The 20,594-nt window shown below is 42.0% G+C and overlaps 1 protein-coding gene across 1 annotated transcript in view; it reads right to left on the bottom strand.

Moving 5' to 3' along the window:
• ANKRD50 (ankyrin repeat domain 50) overlaps positions 1–20,594 on the bottom strand; it is a 67,500-nt gene that overhangs the window by 23,362 nt on the left and 23,544 nt on the right. Inside the window, exon 3 of the mRNA XM_040330633.1 lies at positions 12,607–12,836. Coding sequence (XP_040186567.1) covers positions 12,607–12,836 — 230 coding nt within the window. The remainder of the gene's footprint in view (positions 1–12,606; positions 12,837–20,594) is intronic.

Here is a 20,594-nt window from a genome sequence, read left to right on the forward strand (position 1 = left end):
GGGGAATCCGCAGACAAAACATATCGAGATGGACAGAGCCCACTGAGCCCTCAGACCTAAAGGCCCCACTTCTAAACCACGTGACGTCATCTGCCGGGTACACTCCTATCCATTGAAAGAGGACATCATACGTTAAGCCCGCTCCATCCACAAACTGGTCTTTAAAATTTAAAAAACATTGGATCCGGTCTTCATATACAGCAGATTTTACAGTGTTCCAACTTTTTTGAATTAGAGTTGTACTAGCAGGATTTAGACACACTAACAAATTGAAGCCAAACTCTGGCTCACACTGCAGTTAAAACAAGTTTTTTTTTTCTTTTGGGATCAAGATTTTACAAACCTAAAACTAAAAGCTGATCATTGTTAAAATTAAAACAAAAAAAAAACACAACCAAAAACACGACTCAATTTCCGCATCCACACACTGGATGTGGAATCTGTTGACTTGTATTATGACAGCAGGGAAACTCCCTTGATGTCAGAATACACTGATCAGCGCTGCTGGCTATAGCCATTGGCACTGATAGAGTGGGGGAAATCTGACAGGGTGGTCGTACAGAAGTTGATTAGCAGATCAACTTCTATACAACCTCCTTGAACATACATGTCTCGAAAAGATCCATGTATGACCAGATTTATTGGCTGGATCAAATAAAAATGAAAATAAGGAATAAAAGGCCTAATAAAGAAATCTAATACAGCCACCACTTCTAAGAATTGGTAAGCTACAATATAATAAATGTGTGTTTTAGGGTTTAATACCATTCTAACTGGCATAATCCGCTGATTAAAGTTCATCCCTTTGATCTACAGATGACTGAAAGAACATTACTTTGTATCTCTCTATTTTGGGTCTGAACAGTGTTGATAAATGCAGAGTCAGATGGTTTTTTTTTTTGTTTGTTTTTTTGACAGCTGCTAGAAGCTGCTGAATGAAAACAGAAACTCCTGGCTTCATTTTCAGAGCTGACAATTACCAGCAATTTGGAAGTCCAGTGTACTTTGATTATTTTATTTTTGTATGAAGCACCTCCAGTGTCCCCAACTGGTTAACTTAAAAAAAAACAAAAAAAAAAAAACACATATACATACATACATACATACATACATACATACACACATACATACACACATACACACACAACTATATTATTATAAAAAATATTACAAATGTTTGCAGTGTTAAAACAAGATTAAATATATTATATATAAATAACAGCTAAGACTAATCTAGCACCAAACCACAGACAGGTGATTTTATTTTATTTTTTTAAACTTGGAGTGGTTTTAAAAATGTGATATCGCCTTTATTCTAATCATAATAAATACATTCTTACAATATTAGGGCTACTTTCACAATGTGGCGCTTTACAGGCGTGATAGCACCTGCAAAGCGTCTCTCCTGTCACTCGAGGGCTTTCACACTGGAGCGGTGCACTTGCAGGACGTAAAAAAATAAATTAAAAAAAGAAGTCCTGCACGCAGCATCTTTGAGTCGCCCCTTTCCACTGAAATCAATGGGCAGCGCCGAATTGTCTGCAATGCGCCATGGCAGCGGCGCTTTTAACCTCTAAAACGACGGTAAAGTCCAGCCAAAACTAGCAGCGTCTTGCCCCCAATGCTCCGTCGCCTCAGTGTGAAACTGCCCTAAACCCTGGTTCACACATGCGATTTCGAATACATTCGAGAACGCATAGAATCGCATGACAAGTGAAATAACAAATTTTTATGGAGGCCATTCACATACATGCAGTGCGATTCTGACCAAAAAAAAAAAAAAAGTGCTGTGCAAGTTTATTGAAGTTTGATTTGTAGCTACATAGATGTGAATGGAAATCACATGTAGATCGCTTATCTGTCCTAAGGTTACATAATTGCGGTACATTTAAAGGAAGGAAATTCCAGGGTTTTATTGTCAAAGCTTAATTGAACAAGCTTAAGTTAGGAGCCGATTGTCTACCATGCACAGCTGCACCAGAGTTTGCACTCTCCAGTTAGTAAATCAACCCCACAGTCTGTAGCCCTAAAATTCTTGAAGCACATTACATGTCAGATCTTAAAATGGTGTGCTTTATCTGTAGCACTTAGGCTTCATTTCCACTGGCGTTTTTACAGCCACTGTTAGCCTTTTTTACAGCTTAAAAAAGCCTGTCCATGTTTATTTTGTAAAAAAATTGTGAGTTGCAGCTTTAAAAATGCCGCGGTAGCGTTTTCGCACGTTTTTGAGCGTTTAACGTCTGGCGTTTTTACAGCTCTACTCTGGAGCTTCAGAACGCCCTGGTCCTGCGTTTTTTTTACAGCTCAAAAACGCCTATGCCATTTGCAGTTTAAAAACGCCTATGTGGGTATGATGCCATAGAATAACATTTACAGGCGTTTTTAAGCTGTAAAAAACGCTCAGAAAAGTGGCTGTAAAAACGTCAGTGGAAATGAAGCCTTATTGTAGTCAATGTTTTGCTGCGCAAGTGACCCCCCAGTGATGACATCACAGTGGGAGTAGGTAATGTAACCAGGTGCACTTAACCAAAATAATGATTTTTCCCTTGAAAGAAAAGTATGCTAATGCTCTCTAATTCTTTCATTACCTAGAGAACTTTCACCTCTTCCCATTACAATCCAGATGTCTGTAAACACAGGTTCAAGTCAATATATATTTTCTTGGCTGCAACACCAGAGATACCAGAATAACACTATTCAGTTAAAAGTCTGATACTTCTCGTTCAAATCAAAACCCTTCATAAGTGCAGTTTGAATAACTTTTTTTTACTGCTAAAGTCATAGGGAAGCTTTTTTAAAACCATGGTATGGCAAAAATGGTGAATTTCTGCGCTTTGAGAAAAAAAGTTTTACTTTTCCGTTCTTAACTCAAAGTGTCCTGTTACAGCAGGCCCTTTACAGTACTTACTTTTCTGGTGGCCCATGTTTTATAGGCTTATGCCACCTTTAACATCGTTACACCCGTATTCAACCCATACAACTGGTCAAATGCCTGCAGCAGCTGAACAACAGTGAAGAGGAGTTTCCAGATACAGGCCACCAGAAAGGCAAGTATAGTGCCTCTTTTATAAGATAGCAGGCTTTTTTTTCTTTAAGAGCTCATTTGAGGTTCACATTTGAGGTTCACATCTGAACACCCATGTTTTTGTGCATTTCAATTTCAACGGCCTAAGTATTTCAATAGGCTGCCAAACACACAGGGAATGCAGGACAGATGTGACTTACAACCTGTACGGCACCATGCAGTTTGGTGGTCGCAAATGTGGCGTGTTTGCTAGATGTGTTTAGTGCCATTAGCAATTAACTGAGTGCTGTGAACAGGCCCTTACACCATATGCTGAACGCAGTTTTTAAGAAACAGTTCTATTCCCTTCATGCTGGGTGTGCCAACTATCACATTTGCTTGTGCTCTCAACTAAACCATCAACTATAGTTGGTTACCTCAAGTCCTTCACACCGACTGTACGCAAATATGCGGCCTCGGCTTGAAGGTGTTGTACCGTTTTTTTAGAGTCATCGGTGGTATTTACTGGGATAACAGATGCAACTAGCAGCCACTCGGCTGTTATCTCAAGGAGCAGGAGATTTCAGATATTAAACAACAACTGTACTACAAGTAAATTTCTCTTTTAAGCCATTTTTTTTTTTTTAAGTGGTGAGCACATTACCGCTAGGTCCCTTGTTCTTTCCCATGGGCAACGGGCTGAAAAGTTCAGCAGCTTCCACTGACATCACAAAGCCAAAGAGCTCAGTAGAGACCCGAGTCATTAAAGCGGAGCAGGTCTGGGCGTGGTGTGTTAGCCGCAATCTGACTACGGGAATACAGGCATGTTGTGCATTGGCCTGGAATCCAATAGAACCCAATGAGGAAGCGGGACCGCAAACTGACCACACTAGCACAGGTCTTCTATCCTTTTTAGTCCTCAAGCACACTGGACATAAAAAAACGGCAGTAGCGTTGGCTGTAGAAATAATTTGTTTTGCAGAGTATTTGCAGTAGCATTTTTCAGTGTCTTTTAGCAAAACCATACACCCACAAAAATGTATGGCTCAAAAATGATGATAAAACGCAGAATAGCAACGTTTATTAGCGTTTAATCAGCTTTTATCAGAGTTAGAGCGTTTTTTACAGCTAAAAAAACCTCCTCTTAAAACCCACTAGTTCTGGGGGGTTTTCCCAACCAGAAAACGCCCCTGCTTATAAGTTGATAACAGCCTTTTAGCTGGATTCAAGTAGCCCGCCGCATCTTTACGGCGGCGTATCGTATTTACACTACGCCGCCGTAAGTTAACTAGGCAAGTACTGTATTCACAAAGTACTTGCCTGCTAAGTTACGGCGGCGTAGCGTGAATAGGCCGGCGTAAGCAAGGCAAATTCAAATGAGGATGTGGGGGGCGTGTTTTATGTAGATTAACTGTGACCCGACGTGATTGACGTTTTTTACGAACGGCGCATGCGCCGTCCGTGTACATTTCCCAGTGTGCATTGCGGCAAAGTACGCCGCAAGGACGTATTGGTTTCGACGTGGACGTAAATTACGTCCAGCCCTATTCACGGACGACTTACGCAAACGACGTTAAATTTTCAAATTTCAACGCAGGAACGACAGCCATACTTAACATTGGCTACGCCACCTAGGGGCATGTTTATCTTTAGGCGGCGTATCTCTTACGGAAACGGCATATCTTACTGCGACGGGCGGACGTACGTGAATAGGCGTATCTATGCATTTACATATTCTACGTCGAACTCAATGATACCGCCACCTAGTGGCCAGCCTAAATATTGCACCTTAATATAGGACGGCGCAAGCCGTCCTATCTTAGATAGGTTTAAGTGTATCTCAGTTTGAGAATACACTTAAACTTAGGTCGGCGCAGATTCCGAGTTAGGTCGGCGTATCTACTGATACGCCGGCCTAACTTTTTATGAATCTAGCTATATGTGTGCATGGACACATAGTATAGCATGCTGGGGAGTTTACTGGCTACAAAAAAAAAAAAGGCTGAAGCCAAAAACAGCAGCTGTAAAAACATTGAGTATGCATGAGGCCTTAAAGTGGTGGTAAACCTGAAAAAAAAAAAAAAAACACCTGTAAGACAAAGGCATAATGAGCTAGTATGCATATTAAATACTTACCTTAGATCGAAGCTGTTGCAGCAGTCTCCACACCCTGCTGTGACTGACCACATTTCTCTGAGTTATTTCCGGGTTTTCAGACTCCGGCGCTGTGATTGGCCAGAGCCGCGATGACGTTACTCCCGTGCATGTGCGCGGTAGCCGCGAGTCACAGCACGACTGCTAAAGAAACGGCATGAGTGGGCAGTTTCTTCAGTTCGCATGCCCAAGCGTATACGGTAAATATATCCTAAACCGTGCAGGTTTAGAAGATATTTACAGTACCTACAGGTAAGCCTTATAGGCTTACCTGTAGGTCCAAGTGGTGTAACTAGGTTTACAACTACTTTAAGGTCAGAAATAGGAAAGTCTTCTTATAGGTTTGGCATGATCACTGAGCTTTTATTGTACATAGAAGTTTTTACCTCAAGAAAAGCATTTTATAAATGTAACAAGAGATCCCACGTTGTATAACGGAGTTTAACGTACAAGTTAATTAAAATAAATAAATGCAGACGCAGGACAATCCTCCCTCGAATCCTCCCAGAAATTTATCATAGGTCATATTTTAAATATTATACTTGATATATACAGACAAGTTTAAAAAAAGCCAACTGCCCACGGGAATATTACATTTTTTCATTCAATGTTTGCCATCATACTTTTCCGGGAAAAAATAAACGATCTAAAAAAGAACCCCAATTTGCCAATACAAAAAAGAGGCAACTGCATATTACGTCTTGAAATTTAACGTTATGAAAAATGACTGATAAGATGTGAAACTGAAGGCTGATCCTTCCATTCTCCAGTCAGTTTGAAGGACATTACAATGCAGAAAAGTATCTGCAAAAAAATGTTTGCCACAACCCTAGCTATATACTGTACAGTTGATCTGGGGGGAGGTTTTCTTTTTCTCTCAGCAAATATGGACTTCCAGTAAAAACCTTATGTACCTGGTCCCTTTTTGATCCTTTCATTTTGTGCAACCAGTTCTGAAACTATTTAAAAGGCAGGCAAAGCATTATTTGCATCTAAAGTCCAGGATTTTTATTTTCTTTTTTAAAGTGAGGTTCTTTAAAGGGTAGAATGACAGCAGCAGCCTCTATGCAAAGTTGTATTGACAAGATATATATAGCAAGCAAAGCTCCTGCATTGAAGTAGACATACAAAACAGCAAAAGCATGTAAAGAGAGGGGACCAACAGAGGAACTTCAAATGTGAAGAATACTGTAATTCCAAATGTGCACAGATCATCATTCTCAAAAGTCAAAACGAAAGCCACTCTCCAGGATGATGGGGAAAAAAAATTCACACACACACACACACACACAAATTTGGGACTTACAAAAAACTTGCAACACATTATGTGTAACTATAATGCTGGCCATAGACGGTTTTAATCTTGGCCAGTTCAGCAGAAACCGGCTGAGATTCTAAAGCCTCATACACACAATCGGATTTTCCGACGGGAATTGTGTAATGACATGCTGTTGTCGGAAAATCCGACAGTTTGTATGCTCCATCGGACAATTGTTGTCGAATTTTCCGCCAACAAAATGTTGGATAGCATGCTTTAAAATCTTCTAACAAATGTGTGATGTCAAATAATCCGATCGTGTGTACAGAAGTCCTTCTGACAAAACTCCAAAGTACAAACACGAATGCTCAGAAGCAATGCTAACCATAAACACAACATTAGCAGAAGTTGCCCAAAGGGTGGTGCTAAAGAGCTGAAAAACCACATAGTTTTGCATTTGTTGGCTGACAATTATTTGCTGTTTGTATGCAATACAAGTTCACGGCCAACGCCCTTTTTTTCCTACAAATGGAGCTTTATTTGGTGATATTTGATCACCTCTGCGATTTTTATTTTTTGCACTATAAACAACAAAAAAAAAAAAAGGAGCGACAATTTTGAAAAACTGCAATATTTACTTTTTGCTATAATAAATATGCCCAGAAAATATATAAAAAAATTTTTTCACACAATTTAGGTCTATACGTATTCCTCTACATATTTTTGGTAAAAAAAAAAAAAAAAAAAAAAAAAAAAAAAAATCGCAATAAGCCTTTATTGATTGGTTTGAGCAAAAGTTATAGTGTCTACAAAATAGGGGACCGTTATGGCATCTTCATTAATAGATTTTCTTTTTTTTTACTAGTTATGACGCAGATCAGTGATTTTTATCGGGACTGTGACATTATGGCGGACACATCGAACACTTTTGACACCATTTTGGGACCATTGTCAATTTTACAGTGATCAGTGCTATAAAAATGCAATGACTGCTGTAAAAAATACAGTGGCAGTGAAGGGGTTAACAACTAGGTGGCACTGCAGGGGTTAAGTGTTCCCTAAGAAGTGATTCTTACTGTAAGGGGGCGTGGCTACACGTGACATCACTGATAACAGTTCCTGATCACAGGGAACGGTCATCAGTGACAGTGTTACTAGGCAGAATAGGGGAATGCCGCGTTTACAAAAGGCATTCCCCTGTTCTGCCCTTGAAGACAGCAATCGCGGGACTCCCGGAAACAGAGAGTTCCCGGGACCCGCGGCTGCACTCACGAGGCACGCGGCAGACTTAAAAAGGGACATACCTGTACGCCAATCTGCCTGCCCCTGCCATTCTGTCGACGTAAATAGTCGTGCGGCGGTCGGCAAGCGGTTAATCTGTAAAAATGTAATCCAATAGACACAAACCGGTTTTCTTTATTGGAAAATATGTTTTCAATATCCCAGTCACTACATTATTAGAAGGACTGAAAATGACGGTGATGACTTAGGTATCTCAGATAAACCTTTACCCGCAAGCTTTTCCCACCGTTGTCTCCTTATCTGCTCATAGCATTTACTATGCACATGTTAGCTTTAGGACTACTTTCAGCACTTTCATTCCCTCACATAATCAGCAGGGTGACCTTTGGTCACTGCAGAAAGTAACCAGCAAAGCAGAGCCTCCGGCAATTTCACAAACAGCAAAGGGTCTTTCACTGAACTCTGGGGCTGCTTTGTTAAACTTACATAGTTAGCATAGCTCTGCAGAAAACATAAATTATCCGTTTATTTGCAGGCTGGACTGTCAGTGAAATGAAGACAGAGGAAAACAGCTGATACTGATAAAAATAAAGGATAATAATAAAAAAAAAAGCACAAGGTTTAAAATCTGTGGAAAAGATAAAGGGGTTTAGATAAGGTTTAGCAGAGACTAAAATGCAAATAAAATGCTATACTATATTCTTTTTCCCCCCTTTTTAAAAAAAAGGTGAAAACTTTTTTTTCACAGTCTTGTTAATGAATGCAAATGTATTGCTATGAACAAGTAACAAAAGCAACAGACCTAGAGCATCCAATTATTCAGTGATGGGGGCAGCATATATTTGTATTGTTTTCCAGCTTTTAAAAAAGGAACTCTTCTATCACTGTGACAGTGTGGCTCAGTTCTTTGAAAGTATGGTTTATAATGCTATGGTCCTTGGTCAAATTTTAATTCAAGATTTTTGTTCTCCTTAAAAGTAGCACTAATGGCTCAAAGTTTTTTCTTTACCCTCACGCATTCTATGCATGAGGGTAAAAAACCTTATGTGCGCAACAGCCCCCCAAAACTTACCTGAGCCTCATCACAATCCAGCAGTGTGAACAAGAGCCTCGGCTCTATGGGGACTCTCCCTCCTCATTGGCTGCTTGCTCTGGGGGTACTTGGAAGAAAGGAGGGGCCAGAAACACCAGCAGGGGACTTGAAAAGAAGAGGATCTGGGCTGCTTTGCGCTAAACCACTGCACAGAGCAGGTAAGGAAAACGTTTTTTTTTTTTTTTTTTTGAACAACACACACTTAATATTGTGTATCACGCAGGTGGGGGGGGGGGGGGGGGGTGGCTGGCTAGTGACACAGTCAGGAGGACTGGGAGACATGCCTATCAGGACTGGGAGCAAGCAGTCTGGGATGGGTGCAGAGCCAGTAAAAAGGACTGTGGTGGCACAAGCAGTGGAGAGAGGCAGCTGCAGCCAAGTGGGCTGGCAGGGCCTGAAGGGGTGGTACTGGGATCAGTAGCCACCTGGGACAGCTAGCACTAGGACTAACATTTTTTGCTACACCTTAGAGGCCCGTAGTCGTAGGGGCCTGCAAAGGGCTGAATGGTTGAACACAGATTACCCCCCAAAGACCAATTAGTTGGAGTAATGTTATTACAGCATACCATGTCCAGGACCACTTGGAAGAGGTGGTCTAGGGTACGGCCCAGTTGGACTCCAGAACAGTATGTTTATATGGGATTGCCAACTGTGCCTGAGCACAGAACTGTCATATAACACTGAGCACTCATAGAACATGAAAGCACAGTTCCCAGTTATCTGGTTGGCAGAGGGGATGATGCAAGTGTACTTGGGCCAAGTACAATGTGAGCGCAGACAAGCAGGGGAGTGGAGACAAACGTACTTGAGCAAGGTACAAGGCAACTGTTCCCTATGTGAGCACACCTTAAAATGCTACAAAACCCAAGACCCTGCATTCACTATATCTGGTCTCCCACGGTGCACAGAACATAGAAATGCAATTATTTTAGTAAATATAATTGGCTAAATGCCATTTCTCAACAGCAGTATATAGGAGTCTTGTGATTTCGATCAGTGTCTGGTTAAAGCTTGTAGAAGGAGTTTTCATTCTACTCTGACTATCCTACGAGGTTGCAGGACCCCCTGGCCCTCTGTCTGAATAATGGTGATTGACCCTGTTCTAAATACATGAACCCTCCCAAAAAAAACTAAATACACACACTTTCGCAATACACACCATACGGAGCACGTGTAGAGTACCTCCTAGGGTTCTGCTCTATCAGCAGATGGATTGGGAACAGTGGACGAAGGGAAGGATCAGAGAAGACAGGATATATAAACAGCCTTACTACACAATGCAGAAAATTACTAATTTTTAGAGGCCCTGTTAAACAGTATTTGCAGAGCAGTTTTTCCAAAAAAAATTGAATGCAGAAAAACACAATATAATACCCAATTGTTAGGTAAAATTTAAAACATGACGTTACAAAGTGTAAATAGATACCAAACCTGTCACACTTTAAAATTGGCCACACCTGTGCAACGGCGACAAACGATTTAAGTTTTACTACCCATAGATGACCCTTTAAAAGCCTTTACAGTTTACCACTTAGATTTACACAGGAGGTCTGGGGCTAGAATTACTGCCCATGATCTGACATTTGCAGCAATACCTCTCATGTGTGGGACAATCTGTTAGCGTGCAATCCCTCCTCTACCCTTAAAGCATTTGATTACACCAAGATTGGTGTGATCAGATGAATTTAAAAAAAAAAAAAAAAAATATATCAGGGAAACCTTTCTATATCATAGAAGCAAAGCGATTCTGCTCTCGTCATTCAGCCAGCTGGTCGAACGGTTCTCCCAGTGGGACGAGAGAGCCAGAGAAGGCCGCAGAAGGTGGCAGGGAGGGGATGTCCCCTCCTGCTGCTTGTAAAAGGAATTCAGCAGCTAGTTAGCTGCTAGGATTGCTCTTACAGGAGAGCCGACCATCAGCTGTGATACCCGTATAGTGAGAGATATTAATGGCTGCACAGAATATGCTAAACAGTATTAATATCCATAAACTCCAAAAAAAGAAAAAAAAAAAGAAAAATAAGAAAGAAAAAGAAAAAAAGAATCCAAGTGCCATATTATAATCCAATTTATTTGGTCATTAAAAACTCACAGGACAACGCAGAGGGACTCACTCACATTAGGGGAGCACTGCCACTCAGACTTTCTAATGCAGGGCCCACCAGTGGACTGCTCACTGCGCATAAGATGGAAGCCAGAATGCCACTTAGGAACCAGGAAGTTTCCAGGGCCCACGTGGAGTGCACACATGGAAGTGACGTCACAGGAAGGACAAGTCGGTGTTAGACAACAGGCTACACATTAGGGGTGCAACGGATCGTGACCGATCCGCAAGGGTCGGCCTGTACGGATCGGCACAGATTGCGGAACGCAAGGCCGCGGCTCTGGCCTACCTCCGGAGCGGTCGGCCATCTTGGTACACCTGGTGGCGGTGCTCGCTGACGTCATCACCCCTCTGCTCGTGGAATTTCTATTCTACAAGAGCGCGCAAAGCGGTACAGTGCAGTACAGTGAGTTGGATTTTTGGATTGGCTTTTATTATGCCTAAACTTTTGGCCAATTAATGGTAATGGCTATTATTACTAATATGTGGGGGCAATGTTATACTAGTACTACTGGCTATTATTACTATTGTCATGTGGGGGCAATGTTAAACTACTGGCTATTATTACTATGTGGGGGCAATGTTGCACTGGAGCAGTGATGGTGATGACGAGTGGGGGGCAATGGTGGACATTACGTGATGAGTGGGGGGCTGGGGGCAATGGTGGATTGCGGGATGCAGTAATTTCAACACAAAATGGAGCTTATTTGCTTAAATACAGTATTTGCAAATCCGGACAGTTTAAATGTTAAAATAAAAGTGAAAATCAGAGGTGTTCTGTCACATTAGCAACCATGTGAGGTCAGCAGGTTTGCTGCGGCTTTTAAAAATTAACATTAAACAGTCTGTCAGATTTCCAAATACTGTATTTAAGCACATGAGCTCCGTTTTGTGTTGATCCGAAAATGATCCGATCCGTGACTCCTGATCCGAGGATCGATCCGATCCGTGAGTTTTTTGATCTGTTGCACCCCTACTACACATGCTCGGAGCTTCAGCTCCTTCTACAGACCTGGCTCCCGCTGCTCTGTCTCTGCAAATGAGGAAGCAGAAACCTAGTAGGGCTTCTTCTCTCATACACATCGCGGCATTGGGCTCAAGTGCGTATAAGGGAGTCTGAGGGGTCTGTTTGCGTGCTATCCCTCCTCTACCCTTAAAGCATTTGATTACACCAAGATTGGTGCGATCAGATGAATTCTTTTTTTAAATCAGGGAAACTTTTCTATATCATAGAAGCAAACAAAGCGATTCTGGTCTTGTCATTCAGCCAGCTGGTCGAATGGTTCTCAAGTGTGTATAAGGGAGTCTGAGGGGGGGGGGGGGGAGCTGCAGACTGAAGGTCTTCATGAATAGAATGAAAAAAAAAAAAATCAACCTTTACAACCATTTTAAAAGGTGACTATGTTTGGGGATATAAGCCCCCCCAACACCATCACCAGCTATAAGAATATACTGTTAGATTTATATGTGCAAGTTCACTTTAAGGTCACTTCAACACAAAAAAAAAAAAAAAGGAGGTATTCAAGATTCCCGTAATAAATTGCTTCCCACTCCTGAGCTACACCGTGAATGACCTATAGTTATAATCAAATTAGTGATCTATAGCCATTACCATAGATCCCAACTGGGTGATCTCAGAGGACACAAATCACTCAATGAAAAAAGCAAGAGAGGGACACAACAAGATGAAGATGAAATAAACCAACAGCGGTTTGATGCAGACACCTAAAAAATAGAAATAAATAAATACAAACCTGTAAACATTTTAGTGACTGTTCTGCTCTGCTTGCGGGCTGAACATATTAGAAGAAGCCAGGGAGGAAAGAACTCGTGATGACTTGCTAAAAGATCCGCTATGGTTCCAGATAATCCAGATGGTCTGTGCTCTCCTTCAGTTACGTTGCATCCTTCATCAACTGAATCGACAACCATCAAAAGACTTTGAGGAGGCGATTTCATGGCCAGCAGAGGGAGAAGAACACACCTAAAAAACAGAAAATTGTGTTATTGTCAGAATTCCTTGTCATGTAGAAAATATCTGATCAGATAACATAATGGGGCATTTAAATAAGTTTCCTTAACCACTTAAGCCCCGGACCAATATGCAGCCTAAAGACCCAAGGTGTTTTTACAGTTCGGGACTGCGTCGCTTTAACAGACAATTGCGCGGTCATGCGACGTGGCTCCCAAACAAAATTGGCGTCCTTTTTTCCCCACAAATAGAGCTTTCTTTTGGTGGTATTTGATCACATCTGCGGTTTTTAGTTTTTGCGCTATAAACAAAAATAGAGCGACAATTTTGAAAAAAAAGCAATATTTTTTACTTTTTGCTGTAATAAATATCCCCCAAAAACATATATAAAAACATTTTTTTTCCTCAGTTTAGGCCGATACGTATTCTTCTACCTATTTTTAGTAAAAAAAAAAATCGCAATAAGCGTTTATCGATTGGTTTGCGCAAAATTTATAGTGTTTACAAAATAGGGGATAGTTTTATTGCATTTTTATTTTTTATTTTTTTTTTACTACTAATGGCGGCGATCAGCAATTTTTTTCGTGACTGCGACATTATGGCGGACACTTCGGACAATTTTGACACATTTTTGGGACCATTGTCATTTTCACAGCAAAAAATGCATTTAAATTGCATTCTTTATTGTGAAAATGACAGTTGCAGTTTGGGAGTTAACCACAGGTGGCGCTGTAGGAGTTAGGGTGCACCTAGTATGTGTTTACAACTGTTTGGGGGTGTGGCTGTAGGAATGACGTCATCGATCGTGTCTTCCCTATAAAGGGAATGACGCGATCGATGCGCCGCCATAGTGAAGGACGGGGAAGCCGTGTTTACACACGGCTCTCCTCGTTCTTCAGCTCCGGGGAGCGATCGCGACGGAGCGGCTATAAACAAATAGCCGCGCCGTGGTCCCGGATCGCTCCCCGAGCGGACCCGACCTCCGCATGTAGCGGGGGGGGTCCCGATCGGACCCCCCACCCGCTAATAGGCGAGGACGTACCTATACGCCCATGTGCCTGTACGTGCCATATTGTGGACGTATATGTACATGGGCTGGTCCTTAAGTGGTTAAAGGAGTTGTAAAGGAACATTTTTTTTTGCCTAAAATTAATGTCTGCAAGGTAGACAGACAGAATAGTGTAATGATTCTGTTAAAAAACGAGTAAATACCTATTAAATTCCTTCATCTATATCACCTCCGGCATTCTAGTTTCTGTTCTCTCATTCACTACCTGGTTTGCATCGCTCGTTCATGTAAGAACTACATTTCCCAGTATGCATTGCGGCGCGCCCAGTAATTCACACCTCCTTGAAGTCTCTAACATGTAGAGAGCGTCCAGCCACACAGTTGTAGTTCCCAGGAGGGGGCAAGCACGTCACTGACCACCGCAGTAAAGCCTCCCGTCACGGTGGTGAGTAACAATCAGACAGGCAGGAAGTGAACAGAACAGAGAAGAAATAGAGCAACTTCTGAGCAAAAACAAACAATGAGGAAGTGAAAAGAGGAAGGTCTGCAGGTAAATGATGCTTATTATGAAAAAAAAAAAAAAATTCCTTTACAACCCCTTTAACAGAGTACACGTGTCACATTTATGAAACTCCTGCAACATTTTTACTGTTAGTACTGATAACAAATCCATGTAGTTCCCATTTGTGACACTTTTACTATACATCACAAAGCCTCGTACACACCATGAGAATATTGGACGAATGATCATCGGGTTCTTATTTGCATGATAGTCTCATATCGAAAACCAATAGGTTACTAAAGTTACAAAAATTCTTGTATGACAGAATACACTCCTGCACTGCATACTCAATGTGAAAGCCCGAGAGCTTTCACACTGAGGCGATGCGCTGGCGGGAGAGAAAAAAAAATCTCCTGCCAGCAGCATCTTTGGAGCGGTGAGAGGAGCGGCGTGTATAACGCTCCTTCACCGCTCCTTCCCATTTAAAATAATGGGAAACCGCGGCAATACGCAGAGGCGCATTGCGGGCGGTATTAACCCTTTATCGGCCGCTAGCGGGGGTCAATACCGCACCGATAGCGTCCGAATCCCGCTGCAAATGCAACGGTATACCGCCACTGCGCCTCCCGCCCGTGTGAAAGGGGCCTAAGTCTATATTTTGCAGCAAGATTTGTGGAATCGGATATTTGATATGTTGTCCATTACCATTTCTAATTATCCAAGTAAATTCTGTGTGTCTGTAAAAATCCACCATTTCACAGGAGAAAAGCACGCAACAGCATTTTAACCAGTAATAATTTCAGTCCTGTATATATAAAAATGACAAATAAGGTTCCAGTGAGGTAAACAAATTCGGAAGAAGCCAAGAATTACCACAAGCATCCTGCTACACAAATATGTACATATGCCATTGAAAGAAACACATATATTAGAACAGTTTTACGTGCCAAAGAATTTGTCATTTTACCTACAAGCGCCCCAGTCGGATCCCCAATAGAGGTTGTGTACCTTCCCCTGCTGCTCTGCTGTTCCTGCACATGTGACAGGTGTCGGCCCTGCATGCATCAGGAACATGTAGAAAAAGAAAGTCCGGACGGCCGCACTCTTCTTCAATCACCTTACTTGGTTCCAAATATTAAAAATGACAATCCATACAGCAAATGAATACAGATCTGCTGAGCTGATCTGCATTTTCTTCTCCATTTGCTGTATGGATTGTCGTTTTCAATACTTGAAACCAATAAAAGGTAATTGAAGCAGAGTGCGGCCGTCCAGACTTTTTTTCAGATCTTCAACCTCCACTGTAGCAGCAGCACAGCTTAGTCAAAATTCACTTGAGCCTTTTGATTACATTTTAAAAGAGCAGCAGCAGACTGATGAGGTTACCTCCTATGCGCAGATCAACTGTCAGGACATGTGCATGTACCACACGTGACTCATTTTACAGGAGGAGGATACCAAGACAAATTCAGGTACTTGCACGTGTTTAAAAAGACATTGGCCCAGATTCAAGAAGCTATTGCGCCTGCGCAACCATAGGTTGCGCGGCGCAATAGCTGTTTTGCTCCCGCGTAGCGAATGCCCCTGATTCAGGAACATCGCTACGCGGACTGCAGCCTAGGATATGACAGGCATAAGCCTCCTTATGCCTTCATATCTTAGGCTGCATTCTTGCGTTGGCCGCTAGGGGGCGCGGCCATTGTGATCGGCGTATAGTATGCAAATAGCATACTATCACCGATTCACAAAACTTGCCCGGGCCCAGCGCACGCCAGGTACGGAGTTTCCGTACGGCGGCTTTAGCGTAAGGCTGCCCCTTCTCATAGTAGGGGCAGCCAATGCTAAAGTATAGCCGCCCTTCCCGCTCGTGAAATTTGAATTTCACGTCGTTTACGTAAGTGATTCGTGAATGGCGCTGGACGCCATTCACGTTCACTTAGAAGCAAATGACGTCCTTGCGACGTCATTTGCCGCAATGCACGTCGGGAAAGTTTCCCGACGGAGCGTGCGCTGTTCGCTCGGCGCGGGAGCGCGCCTAATTTAAATGATTCCCGCCCCCGGCGGGATCATTTACATTAGGCGCCCTTACGCAGGGCAAATTAGCATAGCGCCCGCGCAATTTACGGAGCTACTGCTCCGTGAATCGCGGGCAAATCGAAATGTTTGCGTGGGCGCAGAGCAAAAATCGTTGCCCTTTGCCCACGCAAATATTGCGCGGCTCTACCTGAATCTGGGCCATTGAAAGTGCCAGCTGCCTGGCTGCTATACATGATTTCTGATTTCAGTACTTGGGAGTTCCTGACTGAAAACAAGCATGAATCAGTTTAACAAGCTGCAGTTGAAGAAGTATGGCTAAAGTTATTTTGGCTGCATTTCTATGGATCACAGGCGTGCACATAGCTCTGCACTCTTATCATCCATTTTCAACCAACAGTGGGCCCATCACCACTCAGCCGGACCAGGCCTTGGAAGGACAGGTCACCAGCAGACTGAATACCGAGAACTGAGCGATCAGTGGTTTTTGATTGCTTGGTTCTCGTGTGGAGCCAGCGGGGGGGGGGGGGGGGCAGATGAGATTGGTGCTGCAGCCATCTAGACGCGTATGATGGTCTTATACAGGGAATTATAAGAGAGTGAAATAATGCCAAATTCAAGTACTTCCATTTAATGATTTGAAATCACTAATGCCACGTACAGACGGTCGTTTTTTGTGATGATTTAAAACATGAAATAAAACAAAGTTTTTGAAACATAATTTTCAAAGACGAAGTTGCCTACACACCATCGTTTTTTCACAATGCTCTAGCAAAGCGAGGTTACGTTTCACCACTTTTTTCTATTGAAGCTCGCTTCATAACTAGCTTCTGGGCATGCGCGGGTGTAAAAACGTTGTTTTAAATGTCGTTTTTTGCTACACACGGTCAATTTCTGTGAAGTAAAAAACAACGTTTTGAAAAAACGACACATAAAATTGAAGCATGCTTCAATTTTTTTTTGTCGTTTTTCACAAGACATAAACAAAGTTTTCCCCCACACACGGTCATTTAAAGTGACGTTTTTAAAAACGTAGTTTTTTTGCATCACATAAAGTGATGGTGTGTACGCGGCATAACTGTATTTATTAGGATTTTTCCTTTTCCATCTACTTAGAGTTCAGCTGTTAAAACTAGCAATCCCAAGTAATAGGGTACGGTAACTAAAACTGGATATTTCCAACCCAGGGCATGCATATATTGTATATACTAAATAGGAAATCTGATGCAGGATTGCATAAAACAAGTTGTATGTACAAAGGTCAGCTAAAGTGCCCGCTTCTCAAAGCCATACTTGTTACTGATAAATGTTATATATACACTCCTATGGATATATCAGTATCATTTCAAACCCACGCTGTGAGATATACAATTCCGCTACAAAACTGCTCTGTACAAGTCAATGGAGCCTTGTATTAATGCTCGCTTCAACACACCTTCGTGAGAGATTCATAGGTACAATTGATATGTCTCTTGAGCTTTATCCTTGCCTAATAAAAATAAATTACAGGGTTACTCAGAATAAAATTATAGGAAAGAAAAAATGCACAAAATGGCAAGGACCAGGTCATGTTCATCTGTGGTTTGATTTTAGAAACATCCCAGCGATACAAAAATTAGAAAACGTTAGTACTTCAGATAGCAACAATCAATTCACAATATAGCCAACTGTGCATCTGAAAATGTGGTAGATGTGACAGGCCGCGGCGTATCAAGGGTCATTAAACAGCTAACAGGTACAGATGGCTCACATTTTGTGACGCTCCAGGTCACAATAATGTTGCATTCGCCCCAAGACAAAAAATAAATAAAAATTCAGAACAGAAATCTAGCTGTATTTTTGTACGATTCTGGCCATACAATTTTCTAACATTTTCAAGCAAGCCAGATCACACGGGAATGTGGAATACCGCGTGCATTCCCATGCAGTGCGAATTTGCTCCCCATTCAAATCGCACCGGAACGTAAAAAACAACTGCGCTACCAAGTGATGTGGTGCCGACAAATGCATTGGGGTTCCGTTTACATTACTTTGGCACCCTGCAAATTGTAAGGGCAGCGTGTTTTAACTCAGTGCGGGAAACATGTTTATTATTTATTCAATTTTTTTTGTAACTTTTTTTTTTTTTTAACATACTTTTATCAGAGTAGTTCAGTGTCACCATAGTAACAATGCTGTTGCAATGTTTTCAACATTGTGTTGCATTCAAGACAGCTGTGATTACAAGTGATCTGTAATTGGCTACAGCTAATCACTTGTATAGGGAGCAGAGCCATTATGAAATTTCATAATAGCCTTGTTTATATTGTGATCGTATAGAGAGATCACATGGTCCTCTGGCCAATGAAGGAGGCCTGCGACCAGGGAGCGCACAGCTCACTTCTAAACCCGAGCAGGCACAATGACATACAAATAAGCAATTGTTCCTGCAGCCCTACACGTGCCACCCCGCCGCAGGATAAATTACTGTGGTGGGTCAGCAAGTGGTTAAAAGGTATTTTAACTAGTACCTCAATCCATAGGTTAACCACTTCCATACAGGGCATTTTCACCCCCTTCCTGCCCAGACCAATTTTTAGTTTTCAGCGCTGTTGCACTTTGAATGACAATTGCGCGGTCATGCTACACTGTACCCAAATGAAATCTTTATATTCCCCCCCCCCCATAAATAGAGGTTTAGTTTGGTGGTATATGATCATCTCTGCGGTTTTTACTTTTTGTGCTATAAACAAAAGAAGAGCAACAATTTTGAAAAAACACCATATTTTTTACTTTTTTATTTAATAAGCGTAAATTGATTGGTTTGCGCAATAGTTACAGTGTCTACAAAATAGTAACTAGTTACTAGTAATGGCGGCGATCTGCGATTTTTTTTTTTTATTGTGACCGTGACATTGCGACGGACATATCGGAACATTCACATTTATACAGCGATTAGTGCTATAAAACTGCACTGATTACTGTGTAAATGTGACCGGAAGGGAAGGGGTTAACACTAGGGGGCACTGAAGGGGTGAATACGTTCCCTGAGAGTGATTTCTAACTGTAAGGGTAGGGGGACTCCCAAGGGGAGGAGACCGATCTGTGTTCTTCTGTTCTTGGAATACACATCGGTCTCCTCGTGCCCCCTAGCGGCCACGATGCACAGGGAGATCCCCTCTGAAGGATGGACAGTTCCTGCCGACGTCATATTATTATGGCTCGGTAGGGAACTGGTTAAGCAGCTTTAATTTGAAAGAGCAAGAGTTACTTTTTGTGCTCATTAGTGAATTTTAATATGGAATACGATAATATTTAATACGACCCATTGCCTCGCTGTAAACATGCAAGACTCCTTATAGCCTAAAAATATATCTCAAAGCAGCCCTTGCACCATTCCGGTCTGACCTTGGTGCGACTTGAGGTCCATGGGCCTCAAGATTACACAGGCACTGCTTTACCTCGCTTCAAAAATTGCATCAAAGTTGTGGCCAAAATGCACAAGTGTGAAAGGGAGCCCAAAACTAATGAATGCTATTCTGGGAGACACAACTCCTTAAAGTGCACCGATGCCCATGTTCTTCCAAACATGTGCTTATGCCGTATGTATGCAACATCTATGCAAAAACATGCATTTATTCAAGCATGCATTTAGGCAACAAGCTTGCTGGCATGTATTCTATGCTGCACCTGCCCAACTGCACTTGGCCCCATACTAGTTTAGAACATATGCATGCCATGCAGCCTTTTCCTGCAGATCAAATGCACATTATTTTGAAGTTTGCACCCGTTTCAACTGCACCAGACCCCATACTATTTTTGTGGCAAATGCACAGCTTTTAAAGAAATTAAAATTATATTTATATTATAGATAGAGATAGATAGATACTTCATTTCTTTGTAAGTGGGCAAACTTACAAAATCTGCAGGGGATCAAATAATTATTTCCCCCACTGTATGATCTGAGCTGCCTTGAGATCAAAATTCTCCCGTGTAGTTCTGGGATGATTCCTCACCGTTCCCATGCTCATTGAAACTCCACGAGGTGAAATCTTGCATGGAGCCCCAGACCGAGGGAGACTGACAGTCATTTTGTGTTTCTTTCATTTCGAATAATCGGACCAACTGTTGTCACCCTCCCACTAAACTGCTTGGTGAAGAAGGTCTTGTAGTCCATTCCAGCCTTGTGTAGGTCTACAATCTTGTCCTGACATCCTTGGGCAGCTTTTTGGTCTTGGCCATGGTG

The sequence above is a fragment of the Rana temporaria genome, chromosome 1, assembly GCF_905171775.1.
Source record: "Rana temporaria chromosome 1, aRanTem1.1, whole genome shotgun sequence".
Classification (NCBI taxonomy): domain Eukaryota; kingdom Metazoa; phylum Chordata; class Amphibia; order Anura; family Ranidae; genus Rana; species Rana temporaria.